Source organism: Panthera uncia, chromosome B1 (assembly GCF_023721935.1).
Source record: "Panthera uncia isolate 11264 chromosome B1, Puncia_PCG_1.0, whole genome shotgun sequence".
NCBI lineage: Eukaryota > Metazoa > Chordata > Mammalia > Carnivora > Felidae > Panthera > Panthera uncia.
Window position 1 is genome coordinate 58,425,006 of NC_064811.1, and position 15,959 is coordinate 58,440,964.

Genomic DNA, 15,959 nt, shown 5'->3' on the forward strand with positions numbered 1-15,959 from the left:
AGGAAGGAAGGAAGGAAGGAAGGAAGGAAGGAAGGAAGGAAGGAAGGAATCAGGTAGGCAGGAAGGGAATGTTGGCTTACATAGATAGCATCCACAAATAAATCAGAGCCACCTAGAGGCCATGGGTGCCCAAACAACGTCCTTTGTAATTTTCTCCCATGTCATGTGCTTTCCTCCGGGCCAGTTTCATTCTCAGACAGACTCTCCCCAAGCACTGGCTCACCTCTGGGTCCCATGTTGCCAGTTTAGCAGCCCTAGGAAGAATTAAGGACTTCTTTTTCAATTATTTCAACAAAAATTCTAAGGATTGCTTCTCGTTTGAAAGGGCTTAGGTGACTTGCCCATCTCTGAGTCAATCAGCAGGGCTTGAGGGTGGGCCCCAACAGGAAGGAACTGAGAAATGGGTCATCCCCTGAACTTCATGGATTGAGAGCAGGTGAAACTAGGGTGTGTTACCAGGGAAAAGAGAAAGAGGAGCCCAACACACCGTATCTGAGGAGACTGAATAGAGAGGTTGGCCCGATTCCTGGTACACACTAATGCCTTTGGCCTGTACGGTGAATGGATCCGGGAATTTAATACCATGTTCAGACATGGTCACTCTTCTCCCCTCAGAGCCAGAATTATTACATCAGAAGAGATCATTTTAGGCAAGCTATGCCCTTTCCTGCTTGCCAATCAGCATGGGCAGCAGTGTCTCAGCCTGGGTGCCCACCCGCCCCCCCCCCCCCCCCCCCCCCGCCCCCAAAGCAGAACCTGAGTCATCAGCTCGCCATACAGGCAGATTTATTCGAGGAAATGTTCCCAAGGCTGGGACGGGAGAACTGGGAAGAGTGAAACAGAGCGTAGGCATCTGGGTTCAGTCCTCCTGGGGATCTTGTGAGAAGTCATGTACAGTATCTGCCTAAAACATGAAAGAGGAGGAAATATTTATCGTTGCCTCCTGTCCCAAATTGGCAAGAGATTTTCCACAGCAGTGACAGAGAAACTTTGCGGCAAAAAGGCGTCTGGCGCAGCTATGGCGAGGACTTGTAAATGTATACCTGCACGCAGCTGGTTGCGTGCGTTTACCAGGGTAAAACAGTGGGCCTCGATGATGTAACATCCTAGATTTTACTAATTGTTGATTCCAAAAGATTGGTAAGGAGTACTGGGGGCAAATGGAATTTAACCACCAAAGCATCCATTTTTGAAAAAAGACTCTTCCATTTCTTAAGAGTCTTGCTTGTATTGGTTTAAAGCAATGTGCACAAAGGGGCACCTGAGTGGCTCAGTTGGTTAAGCATCCGGCTCTTGGTTTCAGCTCAGGTCATCATCTCAAGGTTCATGAGTTCCAGAACCCACCAACCGCCCCCCCTCCTCCCTGCCTGCTTGAGATTCTCTTTCCCCATCTCTCCCTGCCCCTCCCCCACTCACTCTGTCTGTCTCTCTCAAAATAAACTTAAAAAAAACGAATGTGCATAAAACCTTGATGTTTAACTCTTGCAGAAGTAATTGACTCAGAGAAGCACACAGTCAAACAAGAGAATGGATTTGTTCGTTGTAGTAGGCCGTAGCAGTCCTGTGCTTATAAATATTTCTGCATTTTGGTTGAGAAAGATTTCATGGATTTAAGTGGCACATTACAGAAAAAATAACAACCAAAAAGGAACCTTTTCCTTTTTACCTCATTTTCAAGAACAAGCGGCATTAAATCGTTCCTGGAAGTTTAATTCTGCACAAGCCACAAGTGTTTGCTGCTTCTTGACATGCTCCATTTACTTCTACTTTTTTTTGTTTGTTTGTTTTGGCAGCTTCTGTAGATAAATTGGAGTTTCTGATGTCCCTGAACACCCTCGTTTACGTCAGTTTTAGGTCAGTCTGGAGATCATTACAGCAAAAACACTTTCTGTTTTTCTTTTTCTGTTTTTAAAAAATTTTTTAAAAGTGTTTATTTTTGAGAGAGAGAGACAGAGAGACAGAGAGACAGAGACAGAGTGTGAGCTGGTGAGGATCAGAGAAAGAGGAAGACACAGAATCTGAAGCAGGCTCCAGGCTCCAAGCTGTCAGCACAGAGCCCAATGCGTGCTCGAACTCACGAGACTTGAAATCATGAGCTGAGCTCAATTTGGACGGACGCCCAACTGACTGAGCCACCCAGGCACCCCCTTTGTTGTTTTTTTTTTTTATTTACATGAAGTTGAGAGATTTGTACAGTATGACTTGTGCTGAAGCCCAACTATTTGAGCCTATAAAACATGATGAAATGTTCAAACCGGGGTAGCAGATATTTCAGATTTTCATACCTGAGCAAATACGAACTCAACAAACATTCACTTTTCTTTAAGAAGCTACCAGTAAAGCATGCATGTCCACTGATTTCATTTTGGTGGTGTTCGAAATTGATACAGAGAACAAACTTTTTTAAAAAATGATCTTTTTATTTTGAAGTAATTTTAAGTTCACAAAATTTGTAAAAATAGTACAGTTTCTGTGCACCCTTCACTCAGTTTCCCAGGTTGCAAACACTTGACATTAACAGGGAACATTTGCCAAAGCTTAAGAAACCAAAATTGGCACATTATTATTATTATTTTAAGTTTATTCATTTGTGTGAGAGAGAGAGAGAGAGAGAGAGAGAGAGAGAGAGAGAGAAAGAGAGAGAGAAAGAGAGAGAGCGTGAGTGGGAGAGGGGCAGAGAGGGAGACATAGAATCCAAAGCAGGCTCCAGCTCTGAGCTGTCAGCACAGAGCCCTTCGAGGGGCTCAAACCCACGAACTTGCACATCATGACCTGGGCCGAAGTTGGACACTTAACCGACAGAGCCACATGGCACATTATTACTACTATTAATGAAAACTCCAGACTTGATTGGACTTCACCAGATTTTCCACTTATTGTCCACTTTCTGCTCCAGGACCCAACCCAGGATGCCACCCTCAGTGAGTTATGTCCCCCACTTCCCTCTGAACTGTGACAGTCTCTGAGTCTTTCCTTATTTGTCATGACTTTGACGTTTTTGAAGAGTTCTAGTCAGCTATTTAATATTCCTCAATTTAGGTTTAAAGGATGTTTTCTCATGGCTAGATAGAGTTACAAACTCTGGGGGAAAGTACCAAAGAGCTGAAGTGCCCTTTTCATCATATCATATCAGGAGGTACATGATATCCACTTAATACCGAGTGACACCATTAACCTTTATCCTTTAGTTAAGGGGAGGTTTACCAGATTTCTCCACGTTCAAATTACTTGGTTTTCGGAATTGGACAATTTAAGAAAATGCAACAACGTATATGAACAGGTTATAACAGGAGAGAATTATGCTATTAGTGAAACAAAACCATGCAAGATGTATGATCATTTTGCTGTGCTCACAGTTTAAAATATTAAATTTGAACCACTCGGCTAGGAGGATAACAGTGTTTTTTTTGTTTTTGTTTTTGATTTTGTTAAATCACTCCTCTCTAGGAATTCTTAACTGTGTATCACAGAGCATCTTTATCATAGCATTATGGTTAAAAGCCATTCTCTCTGAGTGTGAGTGCTGGACTCAATATCCTGTGACTTTGGGAAAGTTACTTAACCTCTCTTCGCTTTAGTTTTTATATTTGTAAACTTAAAGCCCCATAAACATAACCTTAAAGTCCCATAATAATATCTATTTCACAGGGTTGTTTGGAAGATTGAATGAGTCAATATTTGTAAAAACCCTTAGAAAAGCACCTGCAATTAAGCACAAAATAAATGTGCTGCACCTTGGAGTAGGTGCAGAGGCTTAGTAACTAACCCATAGTATGTGGCAACTAAATAAAGGAAGTGGTCTGTTTTGTATTTACTCAGAATCCTGTAGACTCTTATTCATTAGCTACTATGTTTGTTGAATAAAAACTCAAATTTTCAGCGACTTTGTTAAAGTTTATTCTGCAGAACAAACAAAAGTTAAGAGATTATAGAAAAAATAGTCTCTTCATGACTTTCTGATTTTATAAACTTCATAAAATGAGGCTGTCTTACATTTATAAGTAGAAAACAAAGCAATGCACCTTTCAAGTTTTAAAGAATGCTTTTGGATTACTGGCCAGTTTCACATCAAATCCCAGAGCACAATTTATATATAACAAGGGGAGACCCACACAGACTCAATTACTCATAAGCTAGTCTCATATTTACAACTTTCAGGATTTTTTGTTCTCCCTTCTTACTGCTTAACACAAATTTTGATCTTTCAATTTCCCTAGTTTTTCCTGTCAGGAACATACTGACAAAGGCTAGAATGTCTTTAAAGATAGTCATCTTTTCCAACAAATGCGATGAAGAGTCTGTAAGTCAAACTCCTTTTTATAGATGAAGTGATTGGAACTAGGACCACAAACTAAATCAGTGGTAGAGCTCAACAGTAAAATTGGAAAATTGAAAACTCCCGGGTAAGTGTATCTCCTGGTAGAGTACAGTTGTGCCTTCCTTTCAGGAAGCCTAATACAGAACATTTTTTTTTTTGGTGGGGGGGGGGGGGCTAAAATATTTTGATCTGCAATAGACAAGATATTTTCATTTATAAGGGTACAGATAATTTTACATTCACTAGTAGTACTTCACAGCAAATGAAATACAGTATGTAATTAACTAAGCAACATCCATAGGCTATTGCTCCCCCTTCAAAAGTTCCTGAAAGTCTTAGTTCTCATGATAGCACAGGATCCCTGCATATAACTTCGTTTTACCCTATATTCACTCAACACCTTCTGTTTTCCCGAATTTTGTCCCTATTTCACACTTTCATGACTTTTTTTAAAAACTAAAGCAAAATTAGTGAGGAAAAATGTTCACAATTACTTGGAGAACTGTGTAGCTTTGAGTTTTGAGTGTGTAGGAAACAATTGGTTTACAACATCTGATGGATTTCGTTTTCATTGCCATGTTAGAGTAACTATTTCTCCCCAAGAGGGAGAGATTCAACAAGTAAGTATTTAAAAAGAAGAAAAAGGAGAGGAAGAAAAGGAAGAGAAGGAAAAGAAGAAAAGGAAGAGAAAAGGGAGAAAGAAATTTTTGTTCTTGTCTTTGTCTATTCTTGTGGTAGTTGGTTTTCCTTTTTATTTTTTAAAAGTAAACTCTACCCTCAACTTGGGGCTCGAGCTCAGGCTCTGAGATCAAGAGTCCAATACTCTTCCAACTGAGGTAGCCAGGTATCTCTGTTTTAGTCTTTTCAACGTTTTTTATTTTTATTTTTGGGACAGAGAGAGACAGAGCATGAACGGGGGAGGGGCAGAGAGAGAGGGAGACACAGAATCGGAAACAGGCTCCAGGCTCCGAGCCATCAGCCCAGAGCCTGACGCGGGGCTCGAACTCACGGACCGCGAGATCGTGACCTGGCTGAAGTCGGACGCTTAACCGACTGCGCCACCCAGGCGCCCCTCTGTTTTAGTCTTTTAAGGTGAATATGCTCATTTTCATTTTTACACATGAATTGAAATTACTTCGTCTTTTTTTATTTTTTTGCCTTTGTCCTGTGTTTGCTGTTTATTATTTTATTATTTTTTTAATTTTATTTTTTAATTTTTTTACATCCAAATTTACATTACAAATTTTAAATTTACATCCAAATTAGTTAACATATAGTGCAACAATGATTTCAGGAGTAGATTCCTTAGGGCCCCTTAACCATTTAGCCCATTCCCCCCCCCCCACAATCCCTCCAGTAACCCTCAGTTTGTTCTCCATATTTATGAGTCTCTTCTGTTTTGTCCCCCTCCCTGTTTTTATATTATTTTTGTTTCCCTTCCCTTATGTTCATCTGTTTTGTCTCCTAAAGTCCTCATATGAGTGAAGTCATGTGATATTTGTCTTTCTCTGACTAATTTCACTTAGCATAATACTCATGTAGTTGCAAATGGCAAGATTTCATTCTTTTTGATTGCCGAGTAATATGCCATTGTGCATATATATATATATATATATATATATATATATATCACCTCTTCTTTATCCATTCATCCATCAACGGACATTTGGGCTCTTTCCATACTTTGGCTATTGTTGATAGTGCTGCTATAAACATGGGGGTGCATGTGCCTCTTCAAAACAGCACACCTGTATCCCTTGGATAAATGCCTAGTAGTGCAATTGCTGGGTCTAGGGTAGTTCTATTTTCAGTTTTTTGAGGAACCTCCATACTGTTTTCCAGAGTGGCTGCACCAGCTTGCATTCCCACTAATACAGAACATTTTAAATGTGAAAAGAAAAATTGGGGAGTGAACCTTTCCATTACAATTGTTTTTTTTCTTTATGGAAGGATTTACAACGGGTTGAGTTTCTGTTTGGGCAATGCTGGGAAAAGTTATTCCACTCACTTAATGAACATTTATAAAGTGTTTAATCTGCACCACCTCTCACAAATGTTGACTCATTTCTCATAACTATCTTGGTGTGGACAGAGAAATGTTTAACAACTTGCAGGTGATAGGTGGTTTCGCTAAGGGCTCAGTGGCCAGCTGCCGGGAGCAGGCTCTTACCCACTAAGCTGGGCAGTCTGGGAGCCCTGTTCCTACATACCCATCTCTGGGCCAGAGGTCATTCTTGTTTGTTCCCCCCTTCCCGCATGGGATTCCACGTGTCCAAGAGGTCTGAATCCAACCTGGAGAATTACACTTAAACCCTCTCTACCTAATATTGAATTCGTCAGATTTCTCTAAAACTTCTGGTGAAAAAATAGCAAAGGTGTCAGCTTCAGAGACTGAAATTCCTAGTACGAAAACAGACAAGTCACTGTTGCTAGAGAAAGGGAGACCAGCCCTGAGGGTTGTGTGGTAACGGATTTTTGAGTGTGATGTGGCGGTTCATGTGAGGGTGCCACACAGCAGGTACCCGCTCACTGGGGACCTTGTGCTGCTTTGTTCCCGGAAAGACCAGAACTCGTGAATTCCGGGAGCCTGGCCAACTTGCCCCTCTCCAGCTTGAGACTGATGGCCGGTCCCGTATTCCATAGCTCAAATTTGAACCTCTCATGCATGGAAAAAGAGATTTTCCGGGATTTAGGGCATTCCAACATTTTGGAGTACAAGGAAGTTCAGCAGTATACAAAAGAAGAACAAAAAGGTCATGTTACAGCCCTCTCCTTTCACTGAAATCCACACTGGAATCGACTCTAGACACTGATTCTTATTCCCACCAAATGGAAAACATAACCAAGGTAATCTAAGTGTGGTTTGAGAATATACAAGAGAAACAGTTTGAACATTTTTCTCTGGAATCCGAGACGCTGGCTGTATTTTTGACAGCATTCCTTTCAGGCGTAGGACCTGTGCAAGACGGAATTCAGAGACAGAATATACAGAGACGGAAGGTAGAGAGCTAAGCAAAATTTACCCCCTCGCTATCCTTAATTCCCCCAAATCTGATCACTAACGAGGCAGAACTCTCCCTCCAAAACTGCCGCGCCACCCCTGTCCCGGGCTCACAGATCCGCCCCCAGCTCCTCTCCCAGCGCCCGGGGATCCCTGGGCGCCCACGGTCGCCGCACCCTCCCCCGCGGTGGCAGCCGCCGCCGGGCGGCCACTCACGCCCCCTTTGCGCATTGGGGCGGACAACGGTCTCTGAGTCGCCGGCACCCGCGGGCGGGTCCCCCTCCACCCCGGGGGCGGGGCCGCGCGAACCTTCCGCACCCGGGAATGACCCGGGGCGCCGGGAATTTCCCTGCCCCCCCCCCCACTGCGCCCTGCGCCGCGCCGCACCGAGTCGACAGGGGATAAAAGCGGTTCTCCCGGCTCGGGGAGCCACAGAGTCCGCTCCGCCAGCCCTCCCGCTAGCCGTCCAGCTCCAGCCACCGCCGCCGCGACTCCCCGAGCTGAGCCCCATGGCCCGCACCGCGACCCGCGCTCCCCGGCTCCTCGGCGCCGCGCTGCTGCTCCTGCTCCTGGTCCCCGCCGCCCGGCGCGCCGCAGGTGAGGCCCGGAGCCCGCGGGGGGACGGGGTGGGGGAGGGGTGCGCGCCCCGGGGCCGCTCGCTCACCCGGCCTGCTCTCCCCGCAGGGGCGCCCGTCGTCACCGAGCTGCGCTGCCAGTGCCTGCAGACCGTGCAGGGCATTCACCTCAAGAACATCCAGAGCGTCAAGGTGACGCCGTCGGGCCCCCACTGCGCCCACACCGAAGTCATGTAAGTGACGCCCCGCGCTGCCGCAGTCCTGGCCGTTCCCCCCGCCCCCGTGCCCCCCACCCGCGGCCGGGCCTCCCGCCAACGGGGACTCTGCCTTGTCTCCGCAGAGCCACTCTCAAGAACGGACACCAAGCCTGTCTCAACCCCGAAGCCCCCATGGTCAAGAGAATCATCGAAAAGATGCTAAGCAAGTGAGTTATGCTTTCTGTTGACGCGTGCCGCTAGAGTCCTTGGTCACGGATCCTGGCAAATGCGTCCGGGAAGTTTGATCAAGAAAACTTGATCAGTCCTTTGCTGAAGGACTGAAAAATCTGTTTCACACTAAATTTGCTGTTCAGGTTATTCATCCGCTTTGTTGCGGGAAGAATATTTCTAGTGCCCTTTCTCCCCATTCAAACGAATGTGGGTAAACCTGCTTTTATTACAGTTATTGGTGTTGGTCAGTTACATTAAAAAGCTTTCCACCTGTTAAGAAACATAGGCATGCCCCCCCCCCCCATTCCTTCTGGGCTTCACGTCTGCAAAGCAAAATCCTTGGTGTTGTGCAACATAGGCTCTAAAGCTTAGAGGTGAAGAGCAGGCACCTCGTAGTGACACTGTACTAGGAGCAAATCTGGATTCTTTCACCTATCAGACATGTGACCCAAGGATGATGACGATGACGATGATGATGATGAATCTAAAGCTTCTGTATGCCCAGGAAAAGAGTAAACCATAGTAACTACTATATGGGGTTGCTATGAGGCTGAAGGGAGGCCCAGTGTGACAGAGAGAAACATGTTGTGGCTGTTTGTAGCCAATAATTGAGCCGAGACCACAGGCTCCACCTACATTCCCAAATGAAAGCATCCAAGAGCTTAGAGGTCTCTGCCACACAGTGTAGGCAGTAGCCTTTAGATGCCAGGCTGGGGAAACTAGCTTCAGAAAACTCTGGAACGTCACGGTTGGGACAGGAGAGGGGTGCTGTGCCAGCCAGCTTTCCTGAGCAGTACTAAGGATGACATTTTTCTCATTATCGGGCAGCTCCAACTGACCAGAGGAAGGCGGAAGCAGACTGGTGGCTGCACCTGAATCCGGCCTTGCCCTTACAGGAATCGAAGAGGAAAAAGTGGAATCGTCAGCGCCCAGTGCCACCAGAATTGGGCCTCATACGTTTTGAGCGTCTCTTAGGAGAAGCCTCCGATTTATTTATTTATTTATTTGTTGGTGGGCTGGTTTTCAGAGATTCTCTGCCACTATTTTACATGCAACGTAATTATAGGCTGCGATTGAATCTCTTTGCGGCACTGTGCCGTTATTTTTATTGTTTATTTTATGTTAAACCCAGCTTAGTTCAACCCTGATTTTTATTTACTTTGAAGGTAAAGGTTTGCACATATTCCCAGTCATTAAATTAATACTTCTGAGGAACCCACAGCATACCAGCCACTGCGACAGTGGCTGGGGCATCCAAGTAGAGAGTGAGGTTGTTATCAGGCTGGGGGAATGTATGTGCACAACTATTTTTGTAATTGTTTAAAAGAATGGCTGTTATTTATTGAAATGATGTCACAGTATGTGGTCAACATTTCTCATGTTGAAGCTTTAGGAACTACAATGTTCTACATATCCTGTGGACATTTTATGTCTTTCCTGTAAGGCATAATGCCTTATTTATTGTTAAATATGCAGTGTTTCTCTATGTCTTATAACAGAGAGGCTCACATATTTATGGCTGTTTTTGAAAAGAACTTGAAAATAAAGTATTTCAAAATAAAAAAAAATGTTTGTTTCATTTAGGGGCAAAAAGTCTATCTTTACTGGATCATCTGATGATTTATAGGAATATTTCTTGGCCTTTTTAAAAATTGTTTTTCCTCCTGGGCATTCAATTTGCTACACAGATAAGTCAAACTATAATTTATGCTTGACTTTACCTGATGATAGCTGTCATTTCATTTACCCAGGAATATGCTTGGGTTTCATTTACCCAGGAATATGCTTTTCCCAAGTATGGGTTTCCCTCTGTCCCTCAGTGTAAGAGTCACTGATATTTATTGCCATTTGTTACAAAGAGCTCCTCTCTACCCTACTACTCAATTTTCTCTCCTCAAAAGCATTTACATTCTTAGAGCAATCTTAACAAGGAGTCTCATTTAATTGCTTTTGCTAAATGAGTCTTCAAACAATTATTGACAATTTAATGAAGCTGGCAGGGAAATGGCGGTAAAGTGAATTTTTTCTTCAAACCTCAAATAAGTTGGGTCACCAGTAGAAGCACAAAAAGTGAATAGCTGAGTACTTTGTGTACAAAAAGATATAATTGACATTTGTGTTCAATTTTCTAACCTTCATTTATAAGTAACTGACACTGGGGTGCCTGGGTGGGTCAGTCGGTTGAGATCCCAACTCTTGATTGTGCTCAGGTCATGAACCCAGGGTGGCGGGATGGGGTTTGACCCTGAGCGTGAAGCCTGCTTAAGTCTCTCTCTCTCTCTCTCTCTCTCTCTCTCTCTCTCTCTCCCCCTCCCTCTCTTTCTCCCTCTCCCCCACCCAGGTGTTCTCTATCTCAATAGAAAAATAAATAAATATATATATATATATATATATATATATATATATATATATATATCTGCCACTGAGTTTAATGTTACTCCAATTCTTTATATCAATTTATCAAATAGTTTTAAGGTTTGAGTATATTCGTTCCCATCCTTCCTAGTGCAAATTTTATGGAACCTGATAGATTGTTTAGCCTGAGAAAGCCCTCTGGAAGTTGGTATCCAACTGCCCCAGGATGACACCAAGCACTTGATGTTTCCAAGACAAACAAGATTTGTACGTAAAGAGAGGAAAGATGCCTATGATCTGAAACCACACTCCAAACCAGGAAAGGAAGAATGTTCGTGAATGTGTGGGGTGTGCTTGTCTCTGACTCAGGACTCATTCAGGAAATCCTGAGCCCTAGGTAAAAGTCTTCAGCAGAGGCCAGAAGGCAGGGCCGGCAGCCTCCATACCTAAGATCAGATTCTGCTTTGCCCAAGTAGCTGGGTAAATAAGGATTCTAAGTAGCAAGAAACAACCTGTGTGAGCTTTTTTTTCATAAAGTTAAAAATGGGAACCTCTTTGTAACTGCAGTGTTATTAGTTATCACTGAGATAAGAAGGAAGAAAATTTGTGAATGGTACAGAAGTAAATAAGGTAAAACGTTGCATTGCGAGTAACTTGTTCTGCGAGTGTTCCGCAAAAGGAGCAAACATTAACCTGATAAATGAGCCATGTCTTGAAATACGAGTAGTACGTGATGCCAAATGTCACATGATCACAATTGAGACAATGGTTCCTTCTCTCTTTCTCTGTCACACACACACACACACACACACACACACACACACACACTGTGGGATTGTAGGTGATCGTCTTCCATGCTCGGATGCTCGGTCTCAGGCTGTGGTGTTTGGCAGAAATCAGTGATTTTTCGGAACGTTGGAAGGTGCCCACAACTGTCACTAGTGTGTTTTTTGTCGCTTCAAAGCACCTATGGACAGTCCTTTGCTTTTCCATATAAGAGTAAGCTTAGGAATGCTCTGCTTCATTCTAGGTCAGGCTGCTTCCAGATAGAGACCCTTTCCTCAGCGGTCGTATCACCAGTCACATTAAATACAGATAGGACAAGAGTTGATTCATACTGTACTGTAGTCAACACCTGTTAGTGATAGTGAAAATCATCCTACTCAATAACCCTCCTCCCTCTTGTCTCCCTCACACTAGTCACAAGGTTTTCAAAGGTAAGTGTAGGTTAATTTATTTTTCTTCATATTTTGTATTTTCTTTATTATTTTGTATCATATTACAGTATTGTAATCATTTTTAGATGAATATTTTGGGGTTTGGGATGAATCATCTGCGTTTCCATTTTTTCTTATGGGGAAATTCGCTTTGATATACAAGTGCTTTGGATTACACGCATGTTTCCAGAACGAATTATGCTCGCAAACCAAAGTTTTACTGTAAATGCAAACCATTATTGAAGCTCCACAAATGCTAACGTTTACTCCCTCACCCCAAGGTACGGGACATTGGAAACTATTTATAAGAGGGACCCCGAGGGCTCAATAACACCCTCACACCTAAGACCAGTTCTTACATTCAAACACTGGCTTGAGCCTGCTGTACTGGCCACTGAGCTTTTGTCAGTATGGAACACACAACATAGAAAGGAGAAAGGAGATGTTCTGTTCATATGGTGGTTAAGGACATAGGTTTCAAAGAATTGGGTAAACTTTGGATAAATTCCAGCTCTATCACTTGTTGACTGTGTGATCTTGGGCATGTTTCTTGACTTCACTCAGCCTCATGTCCCTTGCTACAGAATGAAGGGAATAAAAGAACACACTTTCTCAAGTTTTTGCAGGGATTAAGCATTATCAGTGGCTCCAGAAATCTGCCATTGGTCCTTAGGCCAATTCTATGGACATCGTTTCGGTGCCTGTCCTCAATCAAGTGGATATGTACTATACTTTTCCCACCAAATCAACCTGAGACTTTGCAAGTACAAGGCAGTCTCCCATTAAGAGTGATATGGCAGGAAATGGGACACAAGGGGTGTAAGGTGGTGGTCATGAGTTTAAGTAGGAAAAGAATACTGGGTGACACATCACAACTTTGAAAGATCATCAGCAGGAAACAACTATGGCAACATTGACTAAAGTTTCTTGAGCAATGTTACCAAAGGAGCTAAACCCAGAAAGGAGTCATTATGTCATTATGAGTCCTTCTTTGTGAATGCAATGGAGATGTCCTCTCAGGATTTCAAGAAGTAACTGGAAGGACACTGGGGAATGGTGGAAGTGGCAAACCTGAAATAGCATAATGGAGACAGTCCAGAATAACAGATGATACCGTTTCTCTTTTCTTCCTGACTACCCACACAAATAATCCTATCTTCACCATTGATGCCCCCGTTCATATTTCCTTTACTTACCAATGAGTTGCACCGTTACAATGGGCAGCATATATACTTGGTGACAGCTTCCCAACTCAAGCCCCCTGTCCTTCTGATCCTCTTCCTGAGGGCTATCTCCGTTTGGTGTGGGGAGGAGAGCATGGCAGAGAGAGTTTGCTCAGCTCAGAGGCAGGATGGCCTGTGATTTAATGCCCTAAGAGGCCACACTCATTCAGGGGCAGGACTTAGTAGATGAAAATCTATTTTCCTGTCCTTTGGTTGGACAATTCTGGAAAATACACTATATAAATATGAAGGAGTTCCTGTCTACCTTGATACTCAACTCTATCTCCTCAAAAACATTTACATTCTTATAGCTACCTTAGCAAGGACTCTCATTTCATTGCTTTGCTAAATGATTTATTTATAAATATATTTATTATATATATAAACTTTCCACTTCTCTCCTCATTATGTTCACATTTTCTCTTAAACCCTTGAGCATATTTGTAATAGCTAGTTTAAAATCCTTGTCTATTAATTCATTTTAATTTTTATTAAAAAAATTTTTTAAGTTTATCTATTTTTGAGAGAGACAGCATGAGAGCGGGAGGGGCAGAGAGAGAGAGGGAGAGAGAGAATCCCAAGCAGGCTCCATACTGTCAGTGCAGAGCCTGATATGGGACTCAAACTCATGAACTGTGAGATCACGACCTGAGCTGAAGCCAAGAGTTGGAAGCTTAACTGACTGAGCCACCCAGGTGCCCCAAAACCTTGTCTACTAATTCTATCATTGTGTCATTTTTATTTCTATTGACTGATCTCCACCACCCCCCTCCCACTATGGATCATGCTTTTCTTCCCGGCATGTTTAGTAATTTTTGATTGGATGAGGGAAATTTTGAATCCTATGTTGTTAAGTGTTAAGATTTTGTTTTCTTACTTTCCGATCTTGGCCTCTGCTATGACGGGCAGTTAAGTTACTAGAGAACCAGCTTGATATTTTTGAGGCTTGTTTTTAAGCTTCATTAGGGTGGTCTACAGAGAGTTCTTTGCCCCAAGGCTTGTTTAACTGTACTGCTAAGTCATGCCCTTCCTGTGCCTCTGCCAAATGCCCTGAATGCTCACAGGCTCCCTCCACTCTAACAAGTCTGAACTCAAGTATCTCCCCACCCCATGCAGTCTAAGAATTGCTCAGCTTATAGATCTCTGGCCCCTCTCTGCTTGACCCAGTGGAGTTTCATCATATGCATGTGTGACTTAGCATTGATCAGAGAGACCCAATGGAACCTCAGTATAGATTTCCAGAGCTCTGTTTTCATGCATGCAGCTCTCCTTCCTGCAACCCTACTCCGTAACTTGTAGTCACCTCAGTTTCCCTCAATTCAAATCGGTGTCTCCTCAAGTCAGCAAAACCACCGTGCTCTGCTTGGGATCCCCCCACCCCCACCCCCTGCCAAACCATGGTCCAGAATTGCTCCAGCAAAAAAGCCAGGGTGATCATGAACCTGACCTTCTTTATTTCCTTTTCTCAGGGAGCCTAGTCTTCTGTTGCTTATTTTCTGGTGTCTAAAAGCAGTTGTTCAATGTGTTCTGTTGAGTTTTCTAGTTGTTCATGGCAGGAAGTTAGGACTGTTCCCTTTTATATGGCTGGAAAGTCTTGGTGGCACAATTCTGAGGAACATTTTACAAAATTCCTCAGCGGCTCCCTAGCAAGATTAGTCTCTACTTACTTAACAGTGACAGCTCATTTATTACATAGACTGTATCGGTATTTTTCTCTTCCCTACCCTACACTCCCTCATTCCCTCACTTGCTCTTCGTATGGTTCTTTCAAAGGTAAACTACTGCACTCAAGGGATTGTATCAGAATCTGCTTTCAGCGAAACTTGGTCACTTGGATTCCCCAGAAGTTAGATCCCAGTGTTGACTCATGTACAATTATTTTAGTAAGGAGTATAATACCAGAGAATCAGGAGGAAGGAAAATGTGAAGTGGGCAGGGAAAAAGTAAAAACCTAGAAGTTTGGTCCATAAGGCCTTGAAATGGATGTGTGTGTGTGTGTGTGTGGGGGGGGGGGGGGGGTAGAATCTACCAACCCCACATCCAGCACCTTATCTTCTCCTGTGAAAAGGATAGTACACCTATTGACATTTTGTCCTCAAAATTAAAATGATAAATATTTTCTCTTTTAAGTGAGAAGTAGTCGGAAGTATTTCCTTAGCTCTCAGGGGTTCCCTGAAAAAAAAAAACACATAGTTTGAAGAGGAATAAACAAGTCACAAATTAAAACCAGGAACTGGTCTTTTAGCAGGCAGATAAGAGTTTAGTTCAAAACCTTGGAGATCACACAAAAAAATCAGTTCTCTCATTTTATAGATGGGACTGTGGAGGCTCAGAGACCCCCAAGGAATTACCAAATGTCACAGAACAGTCCTATTTCAAAACGAGTTAGGACTCAGCTTTCTGATATTTAGTATAGGACTATTTCATTAACTAGATTATTATTAAATTTATTTAGTTGTGGTTCTAGGGTTGGCTTTCTAAAATTTGTAGAATCAGTATCAGGGCACTAATTAATAACTAAGAGCCCATTCACACCACAAGTTTTTGTAGGGTATTCTAAAGGAAACATGATGATTATTATGGCCAATTTGAGGTAAAAAATGGGGTCAGCTACATTGGGTGATCTGCTGAGTTACTCTCTCAGTTATCTATCACCTCCCCAAAATGTAGTGGCTGAAAGCACCAACCGTTTTATCTTGGCTCATGAGCCTGTAGGTCATCAGATTGGGCTAAGTGATGCCACAGCTGGACTGGGCTCAGCTGGGTGGTTCTTCTGATGGTCTCTCCTGGGTCACTCATGTGGCTACAGTCATCTGTGGCTTGAGCGGGTCTGCCTTGCTCA

At 43.2% G+C, this 15,959-nt stretch overlaps 2 protein-coding genes across 5 annotated transcripts in view; both read left to right on the plus strand.

The window, feature by feature from the left end:
- The window catches only part of MTHFD2L (methylenetetrahydrofolate dehydrogenase (NADP+ dependent) 2 like), a 460,807-nt gene that overhangs the window by 149,667 nt on the left and 295,181 nt on the right, over window positions 1-15,959 (plus strand). The gene's annotated exons all lie outside the window — the stretch shown is intronic.
- Window positions 7,739-15,959, plus strand: part of LOC125922825 (growth-regulated alpha protein-like) — a 118,904-nt gene continuing 110,683 nt past the window's right edge. Inside the window, exons 1-4 of one of the 3 annotated variants that reach the window (XM_049630641.1) lie at window positions 7,758-7,916; window positions 8,004-8,127; window positions 8,235-8,318; window positions 9,151-9,702. In XM_049630641.1, the coding sequence (XP_049486598.1) occupies window positions 7,829-7,916; window positions 8,004-8,127; window positions 8,235-8,318; window positions 9,151-9,160 (306 nt within the window). In that variant the 5' untranslated portion in view covers window positions 7,758-7,828 and the 3' untranslated portion in view covers window positions 9,161-9,702. Of the gene's footprint in view, window positions 7,917-8,003; window positions 8,128-8,234; window positions 8,319-9,150; window positions 9,703-15,959 lie in introns of those variants that run through there. The other 2 variants (XM_049630642.1, XM_049630640.1) reach the window with 2 other exon arrangements.